The sequence below is a fragment of the Ciconia boyciana genome, chromosome 8 (assembly GCF_034638445.1).
Source record: "Ciconia boyciana chromosome 8, ASM3463844v1, whole genome shotgun sequence".
NCBI classification, from domain to species: Eukaryota; Metazoa; Chordata; class Aves; order Ciconiiformes; family Ciconiidae; genus Ciconia; species Ciconia boyciana.
The window spans coordinates 13897521-13921841 of NC_132941.1; the positions used below are offsets into that span (position 1 = coordinate 13897521).

The following is a 24321-nucleotide window of genomic DNA, read 5'->3' on the forward strand; positions in this document are numbered from 1 at the left end:
CAAATAACACTAAGTTTAGTATTGAGATTTCTTTAATTACTTTTTAGGATGTGTGCAATAGCTATACCACAGGTTTTAAGGAAATGTTTTGGGAAAAAGGCATTAAATCAAATATTGCTCACTTAAATGCAAGGAAAAAGCAAGAAGTTCCAAGTGAATTTGAAATATAATGGAAACAAAGTTTCTTACCTGAAAGTGTTCTGCTTCTTCAAACACTAAGTTCACAGCATTAAGTGCAGAAGTAGTTTTATTTGAAACAAAAACAGTGAGCAACAGAGAGTCATCTGTCCACACTTTACATAAATACAGAGCTAAGGCATCACTCTGACAAAGTTCCACTACTTCAGAGTGAGTGAGCTCTTCTAGCTCTTCTGGTAAGGAAGGGACCAACGGTATTTTACTGGCACTTTCACACTGAGCACTTGGAGGAGGCTGAAAAATTTCAATATTACTATCAGCAAACAAAGACGACTGTGACAGCCTACTATCTGAAAGTCTGTCATCCAGCCCAGATTTTTTTAGGGACTGAGGTGTTTCAAACGCTAAATTATCTTCTACAATATCTGAAGAACACAGGGAGGCTTTCCTTAACCTTGTGTGTATATTTCCTTCACAGTCTTCCATGTTAATAGGTACTGTATCAAGTAAGGGACCAAAATCTGAAACAGCACTATTTTGGAAGTCTGACGCCTCCTCACTATTTTGAGTTTCATTTATCTTTGATTTTCTTTTGAACTTCTGAGTAGCTGTGTCTGCTTTCCCCATCTGAAAAGGAAAAAGAAAAAAAAAATGGGTGGGGAAGTTTCTAGCAACCAGCTGTGTTACTGTTAACAGCATGAAACAGAGTGAGCAAGAACAGATAGTGACCAAGGAATCAATTCAGATGACAAATACAAATAGATTCCAAATATTTTAATGGATCCAGTAACGGGCTTTTGTTGTATTTCTTACAGGGTATTGGATTAGCCTATAATGCAAGAATGACTCTACGTTCACTAAAGCATAAACTAAAAACTCCTATTAAAAAGCAAGCACAGGTAAACATTTTCTGGTTAAACCAGTGATAAATGCCAAGATTTGAGCTGGCTAATATGATAATGCCAGTCTTAAAAAGATTACCTAATGGTGAATTCTTTAATGTTCTGCACATTACCATACATAAAGTGATCTTGACATAGGGCATCAAACTCTAGCCAAATGAATGCCAACAGCTCTGCAAAGTTGGGTCAAGGAATAGTTGTTCAGGAAAACTGAGACTAAAACTTGAAGCGCGACATGTAAACAGAGGGAAGTTCTAGTTACTGAACCAGATCTGCTCCAGAGGTCCCTTCATCAAGTAATATCCAACCCGTTTCAAGTTCTTAAATTACCAGATTACAAAATAATCTTCAATAGTTTTTCAATTACTTGGGGTTTTTTGCCTCATTTTACCACAATACTAATTTGATCTCCATTTGCATATAAATATCTGTAATTGTAAATAAGGCAATATATAAACTTTAAACTGGTAAGTCTCAAAAGAACCACTTACCAGACTGACACCAGCATTTGATCCTAGTCCAATAAACAGAGTTGATGCTAACTGCTGCTTCTCTTTGTCTTCCTCAGAGAGGCTGGCAACTTGATCAGACTGCGATGCAGGAGGATCACCCACCTGTCCTGCTAATAAGCTGCCACAAGAAACAGTTTGTGGCTCATTTTCGTTCCCTGCTTTGTTTTCTTTCTTTGGAAGATAGCCTTCTTTTCCCCATAGCTTGCGTACTCCCTCAAGTTTCAGAGTATTTGTCCTAAAAAGGCAAACAAAACAAAGCAGGATCAACCATATGAACACCACGTTCATAAAAACATGCCAACACTCCACTTCAAACACCATTCACAACTTTGGTACTTTGATACACACAGTGAGAAGCAGAATATAAAGGAACAGTTTTGCATCTGCATGAAGTTCTGTTAGTAATGTCATTCATTACTTTTAAAACACCCTGCAAATACAAACTTGGACTAAGCTATATAGTCCTAAGTATAGACCTATGCTAAGTCAGCATTAGACACCTGCAGCCAGTAGTAGACTGTGTTTGCCAACTCCATCCAGAGTTTCAGATTACATTTATAATGTATTTGAATAATTTTTCTAAAGTGAATACAAGCAACATAGTATCTATCTTTCTCCCCAGGAGAAAGATTCTGGGAATTTCTGAGTATATTTAAATAGTTCTATTGCCAATTCCTTAAAAAATGATTTAAGTTAATGCAAGAGACTGAAAATTAGAAGAGACCTACAAAGTATTTTTATTTCTTATGAAAAGTGCTCATGTTCTCAGACACCCTGCACTCTAGCAGACACAGACACAGGCTAAACGCTGCAAGTCCTACACCCAAAAGGCTCACTCAAATTTTCTTGCACAAACTGGTTAAAGAATCTGAAAAGGCTTCCAACGTTTCCTGCATACCAATTTACCAGAGTATAAATTAAGTTATTAATTTGTATGAAACTATGGATATGAAATTTATTTCTAGTGCTCTAAAACTTAAGGAGTATCTTACACTGCAAATCTTAGCCTCGCTTTTATCTAAAAAAGTTTCCTTAAAAGGCACATTATTGTAAGCCCATAAAAAGTAAGCACAGCCTGTAAGAAAAAGAAAGAAGCCAGAGAAAAAAAAATACTTAATCATGTAATCATCAGGTAATCCTGTCCCAATTTTACTGCATTAACTATCACTTAATTTGTACTTTGCAAAGAAAGCGGAAAAACAGTCTAACTGCATTAGCTTTTTTTCTAGTTATTTCAAAGAAGATGCCATCCTGAATTTCTTCTTACACGATAGAGGTTTCCAAGTTCAACTGTATTCTTTTTAGTTCCATGTAATGAAGAAGCAAAGACACATGATATTGACAAGAACAGAAGCTTAAATGTACCTTCATTTCAAACACAAATTAACTCACTCTTTATGCCCTGTCTCAGCACTATTACCAGATGTATCAGAACCAAAAGATAAACCAGTGGGGGACTGTCTGCCGGTGACGCCAGATGAGGACACGCTTGAAGCAAATGACAATCCATAAGGTTCAAAATTCAGAGCTGCAAGACAGAATCTTCCAAGTTACAATGAGGCATAAAAAGGTAAGAAAGAAATCTATTTTCTGAAAATAGATATGCTGTACTGCTGCACTTCTCAGGTTTCCCAGTCAGGATCCTATCCTCATTAAAAATGGATGTTTTGTTCTCAAGTAAGTTTTTTAGACACACAGAGGATTTAACTAAAACATGTATTCATTTGGTATGCGGTTTTAAATACTGAAATTTAACAGAAATAGTGACTTTACAGCATATCACTAAAACATCTACCAATGCTTAGTACTTGTAGACAGAAGTACTGTACTGGATATAAATAAGTGAGCTTTTCCATTTGTTCATGAGCCTAAATAACATTTTGAGTCCACAGTATCATGTCCATATATCACTGTCTGCTTTGCAAACATAGTTGACACCTTGGGTGATAAATCATTTTCACTAAGACTTGCAAATCAGGATTCAGAACCAGCTACCTTAGCTATGCTTTACGAATTAAAAGGTAGTCTGAATAGCTTCTAAAAATTGTTTTGGACTATAACATGAACAGTCATTGTTATGTACAAAGCAGAGCACAGAATCTCCTTTGCAGCCCTGGAACTATCAAGGGGTACAGTCCCTTTCCCGCATCTCTACCCCAGCCTTACAATTTCTTCTTCCCAGCAAAGTAAAGCAGCAGGGCAAAGCTGTTCAGCATCCGGGATGAGAGAAGTCTCCTGATAAAGAAGGCAGCAGTGCTAAGGAAGTGTCCTGTCCCATAAAGAAGCAAGATGGAACAGAGATCCAAGGGCCTTTGTGATAAACAGCATCCACATAAAGATATTCAAACTCTACCAACCCACAAATTTAGTTATCTATAAACAAAGTATTTCAATAAACTCAGTGGACTCCCCTTCTAGAATATTTCTGAATATTCTAGCTCACCTATATCTTACCTCCTAGAATATTTATGAACCAGTGGAAGATGATAATCACTACCTGTGATTACTGAGAAAAAACAGCCATTCATAATTTGGTTCCTACAATGGCTTCCCTGCAAAATTCTAAGAACACTGCAAACACCAGAGTGCTAAATGGGTGTTCTTCAGTGGTAAAGACCATTAATTTCGTTCTCAACGCCTATATTATGAGCACCATTATCAGCTCAATCTGACATACAGTAGATTGTATCCCTTGTTGGTCTTTACATGTATGAAAAAACAGTATAGAATATTTCGTTTCAACATTTGACCTTTTTCAACATTTCTCCACCAAAATTTTGAATTTTCTAGCAGGCTTAAAGTTGAGACTGTAGATGTACTCCTCTCAATTTATAATTATCTCAGAAAAGTCTTAAATTCTGCCAAGCTACACATGCAAGCAAATGGACAATTATTATTTATTGTATGCATTAACTTGCACAGTCAAAAATCTTCCTTTAAAAATAATAATTTAATTGTAGATAATGCAGTGTACGAGACTCATTTTTCTAATTCCTCAACACTAAAGTAAAGCCAAGGAATGTTTTAGAAAAGCTTTCCAACCTCAGTGAATCATTCAGAAGTCTCTAAAATAAATCCTTATGTGACTGGCTATAGTAACGTAAACAAGTATTTCCATGGCAAAAAAGTAAAAATAAAAAAATGCACTATAGATAAAGTTTTGGGGTATTTTTAAATAAATAAAAGCACATACTGCTGTCTTATCTGTACCTAACACTAGGTAAGAAATTTAAGATTTGTGTCATAAAATAAGTTCACAATGGTTATTATTGCAAACTGTAATTCCACAGTCAAGACTAAGTGCTCAGTATAGTAAAGTTAGGAAGCCTTTACTTTCACTTTAATAGTCCCCCGTAAATTTCAAATCCCATAGACCAGCAGAAAAACGTTCTCATCTGCAGAACAGCAACCTATGATAAATGAACTAGATGTATATGTATAGCACATACTTAGAACTAAAATCTAAGTTGAACTTAGCTAGGTCTACAGACAAGAGATGTATTAATATTACTTTAAGAAGTAATATTAACTGTACACTTAGACAGTTTGTTACCACTTATCAGGTAATTTACCAGCTATTTAATAAATGCAGTAAACTAACAGTCACCTTTTTCCTGAGAAAGTTTCTCCTCTTGTCTCTGGTGATGAGGCTTATATGGTGCTGCACCACGACTAAGTCCCTCAGCCACAAACCCATCCAGAAAAGATAAGGAAGCATCTACCTACACAGAATTAAGAAAAGTGAGAAAGCAATGAAAATATTTTCTATACATGAGCCCGATGTTACCAGAAGACTACTGTGTCTTATCAGCAAATCAGGATCTTCTGTCTCACATCTCCCATATCTACCAGTAAAGTTGCTGTATTAACAGAAATTGTTAAGCAAGTATGTTGAAACAGCCTTTGAGCTAGAAATTTGTAACTTAACTCCTCCACTATTGACTTTTTTTGCCTAAACAAGAAAAAAGAAAAAAAAAAAAGAGAGTGGAGTTTTCCCAAAATGGTTGATCCTACCTTTATATGAAAATACCAAATTCAAAAAACCCCCCTCAAAAACCTCAGCAATATCAGTATTATTTTTCACCATTTATTATGGCCATTTCAGTGTAGAGATCAGTAGTTTCTAAATAGGACGTAAACCGCTTGAATTGCAATGCAGTACCATATCGCTAAAGCAAGCCTAACTTGTCTTTAAAAAAAAAAGACAAAAAAATAAATCAGCGTATGAAACCATAATTTTGTGAAAAGCTACTCCAGCTTACTATCTAAACACCATGGTTCTTTATCTTTCAGTATAGAACATTATGATTCATCACATATGCCTGAAAAAGTATGTTTCTGAAAACTCACTTTAAGCAGACTAAAGACTGGCACCAGCCAGAACTGTCAAATATCATTCATTATGAAAACACTTTTTACCAAAATATTCAGCCCTCCGAACTACAAAGAGGTTCACGAAGAACAGACATTACAGTTGTCTTACCACCATATCATTGCAACTGGCATCAAATGGAAGCAAGTTTCTCATCAGTGCTTTGTCTTCACACAGATGCTTCAATTCAAAGGCATATTGTCTCATGTAGGCGTCTAGAGAGCTGCTGAATTCTTGGATTAGTTTATCAACTGTTTTTGAACAGGAGGTACGTGATGCTATCTTGGTGACCGCAGCCATTATCCACGCTTTAGTTTCAGAAGTAACAAATGTCTTCTTCAGCAGGCTGTGTAGCTTTGTCAAAATAACTTCTGGATCAACATCTGTAACAAGGCTGGAATATTCCCCCAACACCTAGTCACAAAGAACAGACAAAATATGCATTTAGTCACAGAGCAGTGCTTTCAGTTTTGAAATTAGAATGTAGTACTAAACACCACAATAAAATCCACCTCACATTCAAGAAACTATTATTTAAACATGTTCTAAATTATTTCTTTACCATTTTGTGTTTTAAATGTCAAAGGCTTGAAATGTTCTTTGTGTTTACCTCAGCAGACTCCACCTTTTAGCTTCTTAAAAATTAAATAGCTGTCTTGAAAAGAAAGCTAAACAGCAATTGGGCCCTTACTAAACATTTGCTCATATTGCAGCCTCTTCCTTGGGTGGAAGCTGAAGCTTACCCAGGTGCCAGACAATACTAGCATAGCACTTGGCCAGTCACCTGCAAGGCTAAAAATGCATTTCACAACCACATCTGGCCTAATCCTGATGAAGACAGAAAGGCCCTCAGCATGCAGTCAGATTCATGTGGCTGCTAAGCCATTCCAATAGTCACTTGCCTTAAAGGGAGCAAGTCAGCTTTTCCACAAACTGTGACAAGCTAAGTAGTCCTTGGGCACCAAAAGAGGTCACTAAAAATAGATTTCAGCATATTATTTTGACTTCAAGTAAAAACAGAATATTAATGACTAAAAATAAAAGTTAAAAATATTTATTAAAAACATCACCACCTTTGACAGTTTCCCCATATCCATGTATTCAATTTTGACCACGCGTCTACCTTACCCAACTCATAACTTGAAAGAATTTCTGTGGATACAATGCATCTTCCTCTTCAAGTAATGCTAAATAAGACTGTACTGCATACTTCCGCAGCTGATCATCTTTTCCATCAAACCCTAGATAGAAAATATATACTTTGCCTGAAACGCAAATAACATCTCCCATGAAATATTTCAAAGTGCATTTTAAGAAAAAAAGCCAGATGATTAAGGAACCCATCTAATTCTTCAGAGCATTCAGGGAGTTACTCACCTTCAGCCAACAGCCTCAGAAAGTTGTTTGGGATATCAGGATGCACAACATCACCTCCAACTGAAAACACAGAATTCATTGTTTGGATGAACCACTCATTGTCAGGGGCATACGTGTCCAGATGTTAAGGAATGAAGTGCTAAGGTGTAACTTTTTCTTTCTTTTTTAGTGTTTCCTAAGGAAACACATTTTCCACAAATAAGCTACCAATCTTGCTCTCCCCAGTAAGCTGGGGGCCTGATGGTCAAATATCAGCTCAATCTAACCAAAGAGGATATATTCCTGTATCTTTTATAAAGTGTTTCCTGTAAACTTCATGAAAACTGGCAGTCAGGTAGAGAAGTCTTAAATTACTGCCCCGTTGAAAAAGCCTGCGCATGAACTTAACAGCTATCTGTTATGTGCAATTTGCTGGCTTGCCAATCAATATATCTTTAAGTTGTGCATGAATAAATGTTAGATTGAAAAATAATAGTTTAAGTAGACTTCGCACAGTAGGAACAGTTACATGTTCACACAAGGATTTAGCTCTGGAAACCTGTCCTAGTGTATTTTAAGTTCACAGTTGTTCCATGCTAGCTTTCCAGCATAATCTTTTCAGTTTGTTTACCCAATATCACTTGATCAACGATAGACTAGCTGTTCTTTTTAGCAGTGTTTTACTGTTGATTTAGTGAAAAATAATAAATGTTTATTTTGAAGTACTCCACAGAAAGCAACATTGCTTTTTTTTTAATATATAAAATTTTATCAGCCTTTGCTAACTTCGGAACTTGGCTTCTGCCTTCCCTCAAATAAATCCTGAAAATGCACACTTACCAAATGGAAATTTTGAACAGTACAGAAACATTAATATTATTGTCTTATTTTTGCATACTGCCTGACAGCACAGCTTTTTTTGTACACTACTCTCTGTGCCAAGCAGTCTACAAACAGGATGGTAAGGGAGCCCTCTGTTAGAAAGAGCTTACAACTCAAATTATCAGACAAGAATACATACAGAAAATCAGGCAATGGCAATTCTAACAGCAACGTCCACCGCATGTCAAACACCTAATCATTGCTTTCATCTTTTTGGCATAGTTAAATAATCTTTTGTTTCTATGAAAATGTGTTATTCTTAAAATCCATACACCAATGAAGTGTTCCCTAATAGGAAGATCATTCCCACAATTACAGAACAGCACTCAATGTAGCACTGAGGCATCTCTCTCCATGCAGTGGTGTAAGACTTCAAAGTTTTAATTTAAAAATACAAGATTTCAATGCTAAACTCCAAAGCCAAAATAAAGTATTTTGAGTGCCATTAGTGAAATACAAGTGAACATACAAGTGTATTTCCCAGTGAAATACAAGAAACACTGTGGTCATTTTTGTATGCATTTTCTTTTGCATACTTCAAAAGATCATGAAAGATGCTTTGAAAGGTACAAATGCTACATTTGCCTGAGCTCTGACTCCAAAGCTTCAGAAAAACAAAAGGATATTTCTCAGCTAGTTCTGCTATTTTGCCAACTAAGCTGATGATAGTATATTCTTCCTTGCTTTCTTTTAAGTAGTCAAGCATCTTCTGAACTATGACAATTACATTCTGTCCATTTGTAATTCTATAGAGAAGCTCTAAAGTCTGAAAGAGAAAGCAAAAAATATATTTAATTGGCTCTGACGACTCAAAAAAAGGAAACAGGCAAACAGAAACACTTTAGTATGATGCCAAATTGATCAACTGTCTTTATTTAGCAAGTCTTAAACAAAATACACTTATCTACACAGCTTGTCACATTAATATTACTCATAACTGCTCTCACAATAACTGAGACATAATATGCCTTTTACACTACTCATTTTAGAAAACCCATCACCCATCTTAAAAATTAAGTTAATTTTTCATGTTTAAAAATTCACTGACCTCCCTTTTAATAATGGGATCTGGATGGTCCAGACATTCAATTATTGTCATCTGGTGCTGAAGTGCCAGATTAGGATCCTGCTGGATAACATAGGTCAGAGCCTTTAAACCTAGAATATAAGTGATTGGGAATGATGTAAGAGAATGTATACTACTATGATCAAATTTAAAACATCTTAATGAAATCAGGTATCCTTACCTAAGTATTTCAAATTAATTTTGGGTGACAAAACAAATTTTCCAATGCACTTGGCAGCCTTTTCAAGTAGTTCAGATTTGGGATGAATTGTATAAATTGTTTGGACACATTCAAACAAGATGGCTGCGGGGGGAAAGGACACGTAATTAATGTGTATTAAATACTTCTATAATGCATAAATTCTTAACAAGCAAACAGGTTCATTGACTGTATCAAGGAATTGCAATGTTGTCCCACCCCCACTGAATCTAACTGCAGAGTACCTACTGACATAAGTAAAAACAGGATGAAAGACTATCTCCTTTAGTATATACATATTTTTTATTAGCCTTTGCCATTGTGAAAACTTTCTGTCCTTAAAGTTCCTCCAACCTTGCAGTCTCCTAGAGTTGCTCAAGGGACTGGACTGGGGTGGTCTTTAGAAAGCCAATGGGCAACTATAAAGGATTTGAGACAAAATATTTTTCAATAATTCATTTGATTTCTTAGCTGCTACTACCAACAGCCAAAATCATCCCAAGAACATCCTTATTAAAAAAAAACCTTTGTGTAGTTTTTTGAGAAAAAGCTAGAAGTAAACTGAACAACGCACAAGAAGTAATTAATCCCTTGTGGCAGCAATTTGGGCAAAGATTCAGACCAAGTTACTCTCCTCAAGTTAATTGGCATTTAAAATCATGATGTCATTTTCAGTTGTTCTTGTAATTCAGCCTCCAACTGAACTGTCCAATAGACAACCACCTACTCTTCTTAAGCATTACAAAACTAAATCTGGGAAAGACTAGCATATTAACAACTCAATTGCCTACAAGAAGCAAGAAACATGCAATAACCAAGGACTTTGTGTTAGAAAGAATAATCATCAATTACATTTTTCTTTTGTCTGGGATCATCAACTGAAGTTTTATAAAAAGCTTATCACATGTGAACAAAAACTACATTCTATGTCCTTGTATAAATCATAATAAACTTCCCACTTTGGCCCCTAAGTGCTTAAAACAAATTTACTGTTTAACTCTCAGCAACTGCAAGTGCAAATTGTCTGTATTACAAGGCAACACACCTCCCAATATCTTGTATGTTCTTGCCTAAAAGAATAGAAGCAAGACACTGACAGTGAATACACTAAACATCTGACAGATGCTTCCTCATGTATTATTTACTAAAAGAGAATACTTCCCCAAAGCTTCCCTTTTTAGTGGAAGTGAAGCTTACACAATGCTTTACAAAAGATGTATCAAGTAGGCATTAGACATCTAGAGCTTTGGGCCATGTTCTCCCCCCCCCCCCCAGTGTTGTTTTAAAAAAGTCTCGATTTTCTTCCTATTCCATTAGCACAGGCACTTTGGCAACATCTATGGAGCTCTACTTTAACAATAAAATAATGGAGGGTTTAGGGTTTTTTTTAATAGTGAAACAGCTCTTAATTGGGGTTCTAGAACATCAGATCTGGGTGGTTGGGGAGGTATTAAGACCTGGGGAGAGGAAGGCAAAGAGAAATCCAAATAAATTGCTCAGCTTTTTATTAGAAAAAAACTTAACAGGTCAATTATTCCTTTTGCTTTATTCCAACAACAAATACATCTTACTCTGCTGAGAAGATGATGAAATTAACAGTCTTCTACCATGTTCTAGAAATTTTAAATTGAGATTTGTGCCAAAAAGATCTTTTCACAGGCACCACTATCACTGAACTCTCAAGGTGTAATTTTTATTAACTGTGGCTACAGGAAAAGCCCTACGCAGCTGTAAAGAACTGATGCTGTCACTCTTGCACACTTTTTATTGCCTTTCTCAGGGCAGTGAAAAGATCTAAGCATTTTTAATAAACAGGGCTGTATAACTAGGATTTTTCCTTTATTGTTTATTTCAACTTAAGCAATATTCAATAAGAGCTTTCATGAAGAAGCTGACTTTCTGTATTTAAGGCCAAGGTCAATGCAAACATAGGATAGAGGCTTTTCAGTCAAGATTAATTCCCAGTAAATAAAATTTTTTTACTTCAATGATAAAAAACTGCTGTACAGCAATGTATCATTTGTTTTACAATTTACTTGTCAGACACTTAAGAATACAGTTGTATATTAAGAATATAATCAGATTTTTCAAAAGCACTGCATGCATATTTTAGCACAATCGACTACTCACATTTTCAATCTTTCCAAATACTGATAATTATATAAAATAGCCTCACCCACCATATGTAATATTATGATTTATCTCTGCTCTTCTTAAAGATTCATCTAGAACATCATACATCAATTCGCTTGTCCTGTTTAACAAGAAAAAAAATATTTAAAATTATTTGCAGCACTAACATGCATGTAGTCTTATTTTGCCAAACAGCTCAAACACTAGTATTGAAATCTGTAACACAAATTATTCATATCCACAGATTCGCTTTAACATGTTTCTAAATGGCATCTAACAAGATGTTTGCAGCTTTCAAAAGAAACATTTACCATATCACAAGAATAAAAACACTTCCCTCACTGCTTGTATAAAAAATAAAACAAACAGGAAAAGGATCACAGACAACTAGGTCTGCACAAAATGACACCACTTTTAACAGTATCTTTACTCTGGATTTTCACAGAGTTGTTTGGTAACCTAGTAACAGAAGTCTCAGCAAAAATATAATTCAAGCATATTCCAAAATAATCAATTGTTTAGCCAATCCAGAAGCTAAGAAACTAATTCTGCAGTTTAAGAAGTATCTGCTCACTGTATTGGTTAATAACAAATGTATAAGTTCAACACTGAAATCCTCTTATAAAAAAAACAAACAGAAAGCTGTCTATGAGGTACAGGTCATGACTGTATTCTTTGTACCTTCAAAACATTAATTACAGAGAAAGATCTGGTTACCTTGGATCACCTTTTCCTAACAGCCCCAATATTCTTAAAAGCTGAATTTGTAACCACGGTGCTGGCACACTGTGATAGTTGAAGTCAATAGGCAGCTTTCCTCCCACTACCTGCTTTAGGATGGTCACAAAACTCCCAGTCAAGTCCTTGTATCCAGATGAGTTTTCCTACATAACAAAAAAGAAATACAGTTCAAATATTTTGATACAGCACCTCAAAAGTAAAAATAATACACAAATTGAGTAAGATCAAAGATACCTACACCTATGGTTTCATTTAAGTCAAACTTTTACTCTCATCCCCCAACACTTGAAAACTCTTCACTTTAAACCTATGCTATTTTCTCACACATTTGCAAAGGGAGTGAAAGTAACTTGAAGGCAACAGTAAAAAAAAAAATTTACAAGCAAACTTCAGCAAACCCTTTAACACACTGTAGAAGTTAGATCCTCCAGCTAAGGATGCCAATGATGCTGAGCATTCAGATCATGCAAGAAGTGGATCTGTCAAGCTAAATGGAGAGCTAGCACAAAAAACATAACACAGATATCCATGATCACATAAATTAACTTTTCTAATGTAAGTTTTTTCTGCAAAACTTCTGTACAGTACACTGTGTATTTAAAATTAAAAATACATATACAAATAGCTCCTAAATTCAGTCGTGCTTCTAATTCTTTGCCTACCTTAATCATTTGAAGATAAATATGCAAAGAAGCAGCCATGACTCCAGCATCCCTGTCACATAAGGCTTTCCGGAACTTATCATGAATATGCTGAACTTGATTAGGAGCAATGAGATAGAATTTATACAAAGCTTGAACAGCTTTTCTTCGGATAATTTCCCTGAAGAGAAATGAGATTTACACAAAACAAAAAGAAGCTGCTTGTGTATTTTAAGTACTTGACTTAACAAAACAACTTGCACTTGTTATTTCTACAGCAATGTAAAATTGTGTCATTAGCCATCAGAACATCACGATTTGGAGAGAGATGAGAACCCATGTTTTACATATTTGATAACAAATGACTTTGCAAATACCATCTAAGTGAGAAAGTGACAAAGCAAACTTAAAAGTATAGTAGGGCTTGATGTCAGATTGACAATTCAAAAGAATGGCTACCAAATAAACAATGAAATTGGCCACCGCTAATCTGCTGTGGTCACATGTGCAGCTCCAAAAAATACCTGTCTAGAAGTTACTGAGTCAGTTCATTCTGCAGTTCCCTTTCTAATCAACACAACACTTACAATGTTATCCTCCATGTATGGGATATTATAAATTAAGAATCAAACAATCCAAGGGTATTGATATCTGCAGATACGTTTTTACCAAAGTTTCTATAAAGAGCTTTATTAAAAAAAAGTATCAGTGAAGTACTTCAAGGATCCCAATCTGTTCCTCCACTTACTCTACAATCACTTCTTCATCCACATATTTGTTAAAAGGACTCCAGCAGAAAAATTCAATTACATTTATCTATCAAAACTGGTTATGAAAAAAATTAATACCTATCCAATACTCAGTCAAGACCACAAATAAATGAGACAAGAATCCAAGAGAAAAACTAGGAGAGGAACAATTTCTGAAGGTAATTATTAGAAAGACCAATTCAGAGAAAAAACACCAGTTTACTAAAACTACCTACACAATTAAGTTATTCAACCACACAAGGCCACTTGAAATTCTGTAAATGAATACATACTTAGAGTGCTGGAGCTTGTCTTCTATTAGGGGAAGAACAGCTGGAATCATCTCCCGTGGAAAGATCTGGCTGACAATGGTTAATGCCATGCACACCTCTACTAGATTAGTGCTCTGTAAGTCCTGTTACAATCATTGAAATAAGACAGCCATTGTTCATTTAGACTTTTAAATTCTGCACAGACATAACCCAAATCTTTCACAAGTAGGCTGGATCTAGCCCACCTATACAGCCCACCTACAGCAAGCATCCTGCTGCCAGCCATCCTGTTGTCTGCTCATGTTTGAGAAGTGTCAGATCTCACTAAGCTAATCAAGTTTTTCTTCTCTTGTACAGGAAGAAGGTTTCTTCCTGTACAAGAGCTCCTCACATTTGTGTTATAGAACTACATTCATATTTTAAACATATGCAAGATTAATACAGAGCTACAATCAATGTTTGTTTACTGAAATAGTTTGATGATTGCAAAACTATGCTTAGTCCCCACTTGGATCAATGGGATGAGTAATTTCTCACAATTCAACAGTATTCTCTCTAGTGCCTTTGATCTAGCCAAAAGAATTAAAAAAAAAAGGAAAAAGAAAAAAGAGCAAGCTCAATAATACTGCCAATTACATATTTGTACACTAAAATAAGACATTACCTACTCCCTAAGAAGAGAATGCAAATTACACTTAATGTTCTACAAAAAAAAAATAAAAATTCATAATCTGTCCCAAATACAATTAAAAATAGTAGATATAGCTCACTGTAACCTTAAACCAAAAAAGGATGGATGAATTAATGAAATACAAGACTAGAATTATTTTTGAAAACGAATGAAACATATAAGATTTCCAGTTCACATCATTATTTGCTCTGGCCATTTGTCCCAGATAGGTTTTAGTGCTCATTTTGGTTTAGTTCTTTGTGGACTCTCATTTTTTCACTTTTTTCTATATCTTTAGTAGTTTCAAGTCAATTTCTAAAGATTATAAAACACTTTTAAATCACAACAGCAAAATGACCATCACTTTTGGTCTACAATTTATGTGACTTCGGACTACTGTAATATAAAAGTAATCGTTATGCAGAAAGAGTTGTTATAAGTCACAATTGCTCCATGTAAGAGGCAGCAATACTGAAGACGACACCTATGAAATATTATTAGGTAATAGATTTTCCGTGTCACTCTAAATCATATTTCCATTTTCTATCAAAAGAACTCAAAGAAGCCAACAGATACTTGCTGTCAGCTAAAAGCAAAAGTTTACACTGAAATATGCATGCATGGCTCCTCCTGGAGTTGAGAATGCATAGAATTGGTACATTTTATAAAGGAAATTTTAGGGTATATCCCCTTTGAAAAAATTGAAAATTATAGCTTCAACAGCAGGAACGCCAAGATTAAATTAAAATGCCAGGGAAAGCCATTTCAAATTGTCATTGCTAACCAAAGAAACAGCACCTTTGAGAGAGCAAGATAGAATTAATGAGTACGTAGCTTAGATGTTGTGTGACACAAACCAGAAAGAATTGGTCCAAGTTTAGTTTACCTCCAGACCTCCAAAAACACTGTACCTTCACAACTGTGTTCACAAGTAGAAGTAGCAGTTCATGATTTTCATGGAGAAATAAAGAAACTGCCAAGTAACCTATAAAAGAAAGCAGCCTCCATTACTACTTTCAAGCAATGAGGAACTTCAAGATAGAAAACTTAAGACTGTCTAGTACAAGAAGTGTTAATTTAAACAATTAAAAAACCCAGCAAAACACCCCACTGTTGGATGATAGTTGCTTGTGTTTTAAATATCAAGACTTTTTCCTATTTCCAGGCAAACCAGTTATATTTAAGTTGCAGTAAAGATCAACAAATAACAGCTAAGAATTCATAAGGAGAAATTCATAAGGAGAGACACTACAATACTGTTATAGCTAAAGAGCACCCAAGAACACCATGAGAAATCACTTCCTGGAAAACTAATATCTTCTCTGCACAGACAAATGTATATTCCTTCTAGACTACACAACAAATGCACTTCCTTATATTTGTTTCTCTTTTTTCAAAAAATAAAGTTCAATTTCAAATAAATTTTATGTTCAACTTGGAATACAGAAGTAAATTCACCATCCTATGCAAAAACTCCCTTGTTATTTCTTAACAAGGAGGAAACAATTCCAGAACCCCAGAAAAGAAACCTGCCAGAAACCTTTTTCAAGACCCCTCTTCCTTTTAAACTAAGGGACTTAAAGTGGGGGGGTGGGGAGGGTGTGCCACAACTCATGACAATATTTGCATTACAGAGATGGATCTTAAAAAAGGTCTTGGTTCATTCAGGGCTGAGGCTTCAAAATGAGCAACTTCAATACAAATAACTGTATTGTCTGGGCTATTAGATTGATCTATCTGCTTGTGAAACCATAGACTTGGTCAGCTTAGCACACCTGCAAAAATGTAGTTCGCTCTCATTCACTGAGGCTCACACTAGGTAAAAGAGTTACCCATCTTGATTGGATCAACTGACACCACTTCCTTAATACAGACTTTGATATATTGCACCAAGAACAGACAACGTCGTCCTCATATATCACATATAACTGCAGAACAACAACAAAAAAAACCAAAACCCACACACTCTTGATAACATCCTTTTACCAGACCAAAGCTTAAGGGTGCTTTGTGTCCAGAGAACTTTAAGCCACCTACATTTAAAAAAAATAACGCTGCTTCACCAAAGCCTTCTCGAAAAGAGCCCTAGCATGGAAAGGTCTCAAACCGATTAATAACAAGACACATTGGTTCTTGACACTTACAGAAGTCACAAAGTTTTCTTCAAAACAGCTTACCACCTGCCCTCCCAGGTTTGCTGAAGACAGAATTTCTTAATCCCTGCCAGAACATCTGCACACTGGCTTTCATTACTCAGGGATAAAGCAACTTTAAATCATCACTTGTAACGCATTCTCTCAGAAACTCCAATACTTGAGTGGATGATCCAGATGAAATTCAAACAAAAGGATATCAAACAAGCATATCCCGCAAGACATTGCCTTCCTTCTGTGTATGCAGACATATTATTGCTTGGAGTTAAACCATTTTCTCTGCAAACAAGAAGAAATGTCTTCACTAGGCAGTTGAATCAGCAACTGCAAGGAAATTCTCCAGACAAGACAGGCTGACAGCTATTTCAAACTAAATCTACTGGAAACAAGTTAATAGCCACACTGGTAGGCAAGGAAATTTCAAAGAAATCTGAACGAGCCTTTCAGATTTCCTCAGGAACTTCTGCACCTATGCTATAAGGACGTCCCTATTTGCCTCATTTCCTACAACTGTTTCTAAACTAAAAAAATCCTACAAGCACCAAAACAGAAAATATTTTAGGGCCACTTTGCTAACAGCAATAAGTTGTTTATGAAAATTCTAAACAACTATCTCTAAGTTAAATACTGGGAAACCAACACTATGCTTGCAGAAATTATCTGACTTTAACATCTTTGTCTACTCTTGTACTACAGTACCTGAAAAAGTACTTGAAAAAGCTTGTCAGAAACTCATTCTCAGCTTGATGTGTTTTTTAACAAAATTTCTTGTAAATTACTTGTTTATTGGTGCCGCAATTCAAAACAATGAAAGAACAACCAATGATTTAAAATAAATTAATTTCCCCTGCCTTCCATTCTACAAGCAGATACAGAGCAGCTTGCAAACTAGGAATTTAGTTATTTGCAAAGAGGAGTGAGAGACTATGAAACAAGACAAAGAAAACAGAAGAACATTCTAAGTTGTATTTTTACATGAATTATAAATCCTAAGAAACTTTAAAAATACAGTTTGAGAATATTATTAAGGCTACAGCTCCATGCACATACCAACTCTTTTCTCCAAAAGATTTCCTTGCTGTGCAAGCTTGATTGCATGGATATATCCAAAGGAAGACTCGTACCCCAGCATTTCACAGTAGATGAGTCTCACCATACATTCTTTCATCAGTCTCTGAAATACCAAAAATAAATTATTGAGAATTTTAAGCCAGCCATGTTTTATGCCCTTCTTCACTACTCTAGTGAAGTAGAGAACTTTATCTGATAGAAACATACATGCATTCACATCTGTTTTCTAAAATTGTACTCTTAATTATTCCTTTGCTATGAACCTCTTCTGCGAACCAATATTAACTTCTGACCCTAAGACCAGAACTCCCCATATACTACCCTTAAAGATGCTATCTTGTTTTGATTAGCATGGATGTGATCAACACTAGGTTAATTATGACTAACAAAAAATATTCCTTATCTGAAGTGTGAAATGATCACACTGCTAATGCAAATTATTTTTTACCAATCACTACACTGACCTAGGATGGGTTTTCACTACGTGTGAGGTAAAACTTTATTTTTGCCTTCAAAAATTCTCACTCATGGGACTGAGATACAGATCAACTAACTCAAAACAGACTGTATCAACTCCTGCAACTCAGACATGAGCAACAGCGCATACGACAAAGCACAGCTTCTTATACAGCACAAATTAATTGTAAGAACAATGTCAGCCTGCAAAGAATGCTATTTGATGGAAGCAGTTCATCACCTAGCCTTTTTGTCTGCATGATTTCAGAAACTACAGAAGGACAGACTCTGGGGGCCATATTATTACAGTTTATTCACGTCAAACAGAATCACAGTGTCCTCACTATTTTAACCATGCTGCAAAACTACAGACATTGGTACCTTTTAATGCTGATGATTAAATATCAATAATGCAGATAACCTGTACACTCCACCCGGCAAGAAGAGTGAGAACACTGTTTTTCTTCACCTTTGCTGTGCTGTTCCCACAGCCTGTAACCACTAACAGAACTTACAAGTGTTGTGGTGGGGGCAGAAACTGTTGCTTTCAAACTGGTTAGTTCCTGCTGGATTAATTTTTCTTCTTCCTAGAAAAGATTAAACTTCTTATTTTAATCTCGCATAAATTTTGGAGGCAAAATACAAAACAAGAGTCAAAGAAGACATGTTAATTTAAGAGTACTCCACCGGCTGCTCAAAACCAGCACAGACCTCATTTATGGTACTAACACCGGGCTGCTTGTTTCAAGCACAGAAGGCAATACTTCGCGGCCGTGTTTGCCCATATCACGCCCCGCACGCAACAGCATAACGCAGCAACCACGAATATGCATCGCAATGAGGTTTATCGTCGGGTTCCGGAGCTCAACAGGACACAGCGCCGGGGCTGAGGGGAGTCGCCGGCGCCCCGCCACCGCGCACGGGGCCCACAGCCCAGCCCACCGCCCCGCAGCGCCCACAGGACCCCGCCGGCACCTCAGGGAGGTCGGGGGGCAAGAAGGGAGAGGAGTAAGGCCCGGCCTACGCCCGCTTCGACGCGGCGGGAGGAGCAGTAGGCGAGGCCAGGCCAGGCCAGGCCCGCCCCGGGGCGCCGCCCGCAGCCCGTACATGCTTGGAGGTGAGCGCCGTGATGCTCCGGATGAGGCTCCCGAGCCGGGAGGTGGCCGAAACCCTGCCAGGGCCGCCGGCGCCCCCCGGCCCGGCGCCCAAGTCGTGCTGCCCCAGCAGCCCGGGCAGCACGCTCAGCGTCTGCTCCACCACGTCGCTCATGACGGCTCCCGCCTCAGCCCGCTCCCCGCCACCGCCCGGAAGGGAAGGGCCCGCCCGGCCCCCAGCACCCAACGCGCGCTTCCGGGACCGCCCCCGCTCGGGGGCGCGCCCGCCCGGCAGCAGGGGGCGCTGCACCGCCCGCTGGGGGCGGGACGGAGCGGAGCGAGACGGGCGCACGGCGGAGCGGGAAGAGCTCGCGGGCCCGGGGCCGCCCCCCGTGAGGGGCGGGGCTGCCCCGCCCCGCCCCGCCCCGCCCCGCCCCGCCTGCCGCAGGCCCGAGCCCTGAGGGAGCGGGGCCCGGCGGGATACCGTGATGGCGCTGTGCCTGGGGCGCGGGCAGGAGCCTCGGGGGTGGCCGCGCCGGCGGGCGGCCGTGGCTGTGCGGGAGGCGCTCCCTCAGTCCCCGGCCTTGCCTGCCCGCTGCTGCCCTCCTCCCAAAGCGGGCAGCGGGCCCTGCCGTGGCTGAGATGGCGCCGGCTGCGCCCGCCGCTCACCGCTGGCGGCTGAGCCGGCGGGTGGAGCTGAAACACAGCGTTTAGAGCGGGTCAGCCCGGCGCGGGGTGACGGCAACCCGTGCCCGGCCTCCAGGGGTTGCTTCCCGGGGTCTGGCGGTCACAGATCGCATGGACATAAGAGCAGATGTCCCCCTGAGGGAGCACTGCCCGGACGAGGGGTGCGGGAGCAGGAGCGGCCTAACCGCCCTCCCGCCCGCGGGAGCTCTTTTTTTGTCAGCGTCGCAAAACAAAGACATTTAAAGGTGGGTTTCGAAAGAGAGCAGTGCGATAATTTGTAGATGCTTATGGGAAATATTATTCTTAAAGCGTGAGTGGGAACATCTAGAGAGTGGTCTTGGCCGAAGGGCTCCCAGAGGAGCTGTTTCTGAGGTGATTCCCACTCCCCTGGCAGCAGGGGTTTGGCATTTGGGAAGGTTTTCACCAGATAGCTCCTGGGAACTATCTCTGCGTTCATTGCTCTTGCAAATGAAACAAAGGATTTCTTACCCATGAAAAGTAAGGTGTGCATTTATAAGGTTAAAATTACAGGTTTTTCTGACTGTTTAGAAACCATTTTTGCCATTTTGTAATAATTGTGCCTTTCAAATTAAGGTTAGTTTTATGTCACCGTAGCTGAACAGGAGTAGTTGCAGATGCTAAATAACAGAAGCCTTGTTAGTTTCAATCATTTGGTACCCAGAGAAGTGATTTCAATTAATAGAAAAAGCTCCTTCTTTGTTTGTCAGACACAGGCCATACCCCAGCTCTGCTCTGAAACACCATGACAGGCCTTCTGGTCTGTACATGGCTGCCGCAGGACTGTGTGGCTGGGATGGAACTGAGCATTCACCGGCAAAGCAATTAAACGAACACGTGAAAGAAGGGTGCCAGATAACTTCCACAGATATTTCACACTACAAGGGAAAAAGTGCATCTAACCCAGTCATGTTTACCTGATCTGTTAGGATATGCTGTTCCAAACTTGTGTAATTAAATCTTCAGCCAATTGCAACAAGATATATTCAGGTAGTCTTTACTGTATTTTTTAACAGAATTGTTTTTCTCTCACTGTTTTTCCTGTGAACAAGGAAAAAGCATCGTGCCACTTAAATATGAGTCAATCGTCTCACTAAAGACAGCAGACTAAACTAATACTGTGTCTATCTAGTTTTGGATGCTTAGTTCCATTTTAGAAACCCACATATGCCTTTTTCAGTTACACATATTTTTGTGAAACAAAATTACTTGACATTTTCCAATTTGTATTTCAGGTCAAAGGTGATTTTTTTTTTCTTTCTAGAAAGGGTGGGGAAGAGACTGAAGTAATCCTTTCTGAGCTATGTGTTTCCAAGGAAGAAGTATCCCTCCATCTCCAGCATATGTCTGGTCAGAAAATCATGCTGAAGTTTGAAGCTATAAATTGACTTATTTTCAGAAAAAAAGCCAAATAGGAACAAACTGAGGTCAGTAGTTTTAAAAAGTATTTAAAAGTTGGCATTTCCTTGAAGCTAAGTTGAAAGATTTGTACTGGTATTTTTTAAAGTTCATTTTACAAAATTAATTGGTTAAGAATATCTCAGTTAAGAATTCCTTGTGTAAAGGCATCATATTGTGTTGTAGAAGCTAGGAAAGCTTGTAAGCTTTGCAGACCAAAAATGTAAGTTCAATAAGTGTAGGAAAAGCTGCTGGTAAAGCTGATGGAACTTGAATAAATGCTAAAATCTCAATAGCTTGACTTTTTTATTTATTTTTATTGTTTCTAGGGTCTTACGTCCTTCTCTTTGCCTTAGGTGGTGTACAAATAAATGCTGTATGTAAAATGAATTGTAGAGTACAAACCCTCAGGCTTGTACATGATAATTTCTCATACTTTTGATGATTGCACTGAAATGGAGAGGACTATTCATAGTGCGCACATATGTGCAAAATACATGACTTATTGTCAGATGATTATAGATATATTTAATGCCTTGCATAAAGATCACCAGTAATTCTTTTCCAACATTTTTTTTCTTTTAAGCGCTAGACTACCTAGTATATCATCTAGCATAATATGAGATAAAGTAGAAAAAGCAAATCCACAAAAGTAAGGAATGTCTACCATCTAGGCATACACTTGGCAAGGTGGGTTGTTGGGTTGTTTGGTTTTTTTCTGCTTTCATTTGCCTTCTGTTTTCATCAGCTAGATGAAAAACCTTGAAGTGTGGTTATAAAACAACTGTAAAAATAGCACTGAAAGGCTGCATTTCAGTTATTTCTCTAGGCTCCATATCAACTACACTCAGCACAATAAAAAACATTCTAATTGCCATTCCTGTAAGTTCTCCTTGGCATCTGATAGGCAAGTGGTATTCTTTCTGGCTCATGAATCATCACTGGAAATAAATAGTTCTAGAATAGAAAATGGGTTGAGTGTGGATGAGCCAAAATAGAATCCAAAATAGAAGAGCTTATACTCTTCACCGTATTGTCTCTGCGCTGGGAAGAGGAGTGTGTAGTAGTGTAGATGCTGTAAATGATGCCAAATGAAAACAGATGTAGTGAGAAACAAAGGCAGCACTTTTACCCAGTCATTTTCCTATGATGATTAAACATATTTTGTCGTAATTAGCAGAGATTATGTATTATCTGTCACGTGTCATACAAGCTTACTGGTGCACTAGCAAGGAGTACTGGGCCAAATGTGGAAAACCAGGGCATGGCATTGCAGGTGTGCTCTGTGCTTGCCAGTTACAGCAAATGTCTGTGAGTGCGTTGCCTCTATGTGAAGTCTTCATGAACGGGGAAATGCTTTGTGTCTGAAGTTTTAGGCTTGGCTTTCTTGGCATGTTTTTTTGCTTACAGTTTCAAGAACTTGAGTGGCTACTGCAGTCATACTCTCTTTTGATGACGGCAGGTTTTGAATTATTTTCTCTCCCCACCATCAGTCCCAGCCCCTACAGAGTCGTTCTGCATCATTGCTTGTTAGAGAGGCTTGGCAAAGCAGGAGGCGATGTAGCACTGAGGAAATAACAAACCATATGGGATCGGGAAATAGTATAGAAAAGATTTCACATAAATAGAAACATTTATCACATAAACAGAAGCATATTGTGTAAAATAAACACGTTTGAACATAATTAGACGTATCATTATACACAAAAAAACCCATATGTAGACATAGCATATAAATAGGTGTATGTTTAACCAGCAACTTCTTCACACTATCGTCACCAATTAGAGTTCCATTTCTGATCTCTGCTTTACAGCTATCTTGATTTCAGAATGTTTAAAATACATTTACTGCTTTTGTATTGTATGGTGACTTTTGTCTGAATGACTAAATGTGTAGGGTCCTATAAATGGATGCATGTTTACAATGCATTGCAGGAAATGGTCAAGTGGTGTAGAAGTAAATATCGGGAAAGGTAAATGGAGAGAAAGTACACATGTTTTGAACATTGAGAACATTAGATAGGCAATGAACTGTTGAATTAATACAAAACTGGGATAGAATATCAAGCCACATTGAAGTAAGAATTGATATTTTCATTTTTCTATATCAGTAATATTCTGTAGTTTTGAGATTCCTGTTGGTGTGTATATATATGCCAAAGATGGTAGGGGAAGAGGTTACTCTACCCTTTCTTGTGGAAGCTGCTTGTCTTCTGTGCTTCCAAAGGGAAGGTTCTGTTTAGTATAATAATTTTCCTTGTAGGTTACCAGGCAATGTGTAAATAAGGCTATTGTGTTCTTACATACAACTATGCTCGACAGGTTTTTATCCAAAATATCCTATAATTCCTAACTCTGGTACAGCTCCAAGAACAGGAGCCTGACTACAGGTAAAGATTCTGGGGTTACCAGTGTATTTCTGAAAGTTATTTTCATTGCCCTGGATCAGTGGATCACAGGCAGATTAATTTATAGACGTGAGACTGATATAAATTAGAGCATCAGATTTTATCACTATTTCATCTAAATTATATGGAAGGCTTGAGTATTAAATATAGTGCTTGCTAACAGGAAAAAAAAAGAAATTGCAGGTTTTTTAGTGCTTGTGGTCCAATTAATTATAATTCTCCTACCTTTTTGTGTTCTTCCCAGCTTATGGTATAATAATCTACATTGATAAGAGATCAAACAGTTCCACTGTGTTCCTGGTTTTCAATTGTAAAAGCATGGATCCTCTTCATCTCTTCAAATAGAGTTTTTAGCCATTTATTTAGCAGTTGGCAGGTACTGAGATTTCTAATGTTAAAGTGT

General features: G+C 37.8%; 1 protein-coding gene across 9 annotated transcripts in view; it reads right to left on the bottom strand.

The window, feature by feature from the left end:
• The window catches only part of AP4E1 (adaptor related protein complex 4 subunit epsilon 1), a 44745-nt gene extending 25115 nt beyond the window's left edge, over nucleotides 1-19630 (bottom strand). For 3 of the 9 annotated variants that reach the window (XM_072869532.1, XM_072869536.1, XM_072869534.1), the window contains exons 1-18: nucleotides 19421-19630; nucleotides 18829-18900; nucleotides 17837-17960; nucleotides 15491-15618; nucleotides 13985-14106; nucleotides 12964-13123; nucleotides 12278-12444; nucleotides 11608-11681; nucleotides 9410-9532; nucleotides 9211-9320; nucleotides 8789-8928; nucleotides 7302-7414; nucleotides 7053-7165; nucleotides 6036-6338; nucleotides 5160-5274; nucleotides 2945-3080; nucleotides 1532-1787; nucleotides 190-765 (exon numbers count right to left, since the gene is read on the bottom strand). In XM_072869532.1, the coding sequence (XP_072725633.1) occupies nucleotides 190-765; nucleotides 1532-1787; nucleotides 2945-3080; nucleotides 5160-5274; nucleotides 6036-6338; nucleotides 7053-7165; nucleotides 7302-7414; nucleotides 8789-8928; nucleotides 9211-9320; nucleotides 9410-9532; nucleotides 11608-11681; nucleotides 12278-12444; nucleotides 12964-13123; nucleotides 13985-14106; nucleotides 15491-15618; nucleotides 17837-17960; nucleotides 18829-18900; nucleotides 19421-19582 (2994 nt within the window). In that variant the 5' untranslated portion in view covers nucleotides 19583-19630. Of the gene's footprint in view, nucleotides 1-189; nucleotides 766-1531; nucleotides 1788-2944; nucleotides 3081-5159; nucleotides 5275-6035; nucleotides 6339-7052; nucleotides 7166-7301; nucleotides 7415-8788; nucleotides 8929-9210; nucleotides 9321-9409; nucleotides 9533-11607; nucleotides 11682-12277; nucleotides 12445-12963; nucleotides 13124-13984; nucleotides 14107-15490; nucleotides 15619-16777; nucleotides 17066-17836; nucleotides 17961-18828; nucleotides 18901-19024; nucleotides 19357-19420 lie in introns of those variants that run through there. The other 6 variants (XM_072869533.1, XM_072869537.1, XM_072869539.1 and 3 more) reach the window with 5 other exon arrangements.
• Nucleotides 19631-24321: the final 4691 nt, after the last annotated feature.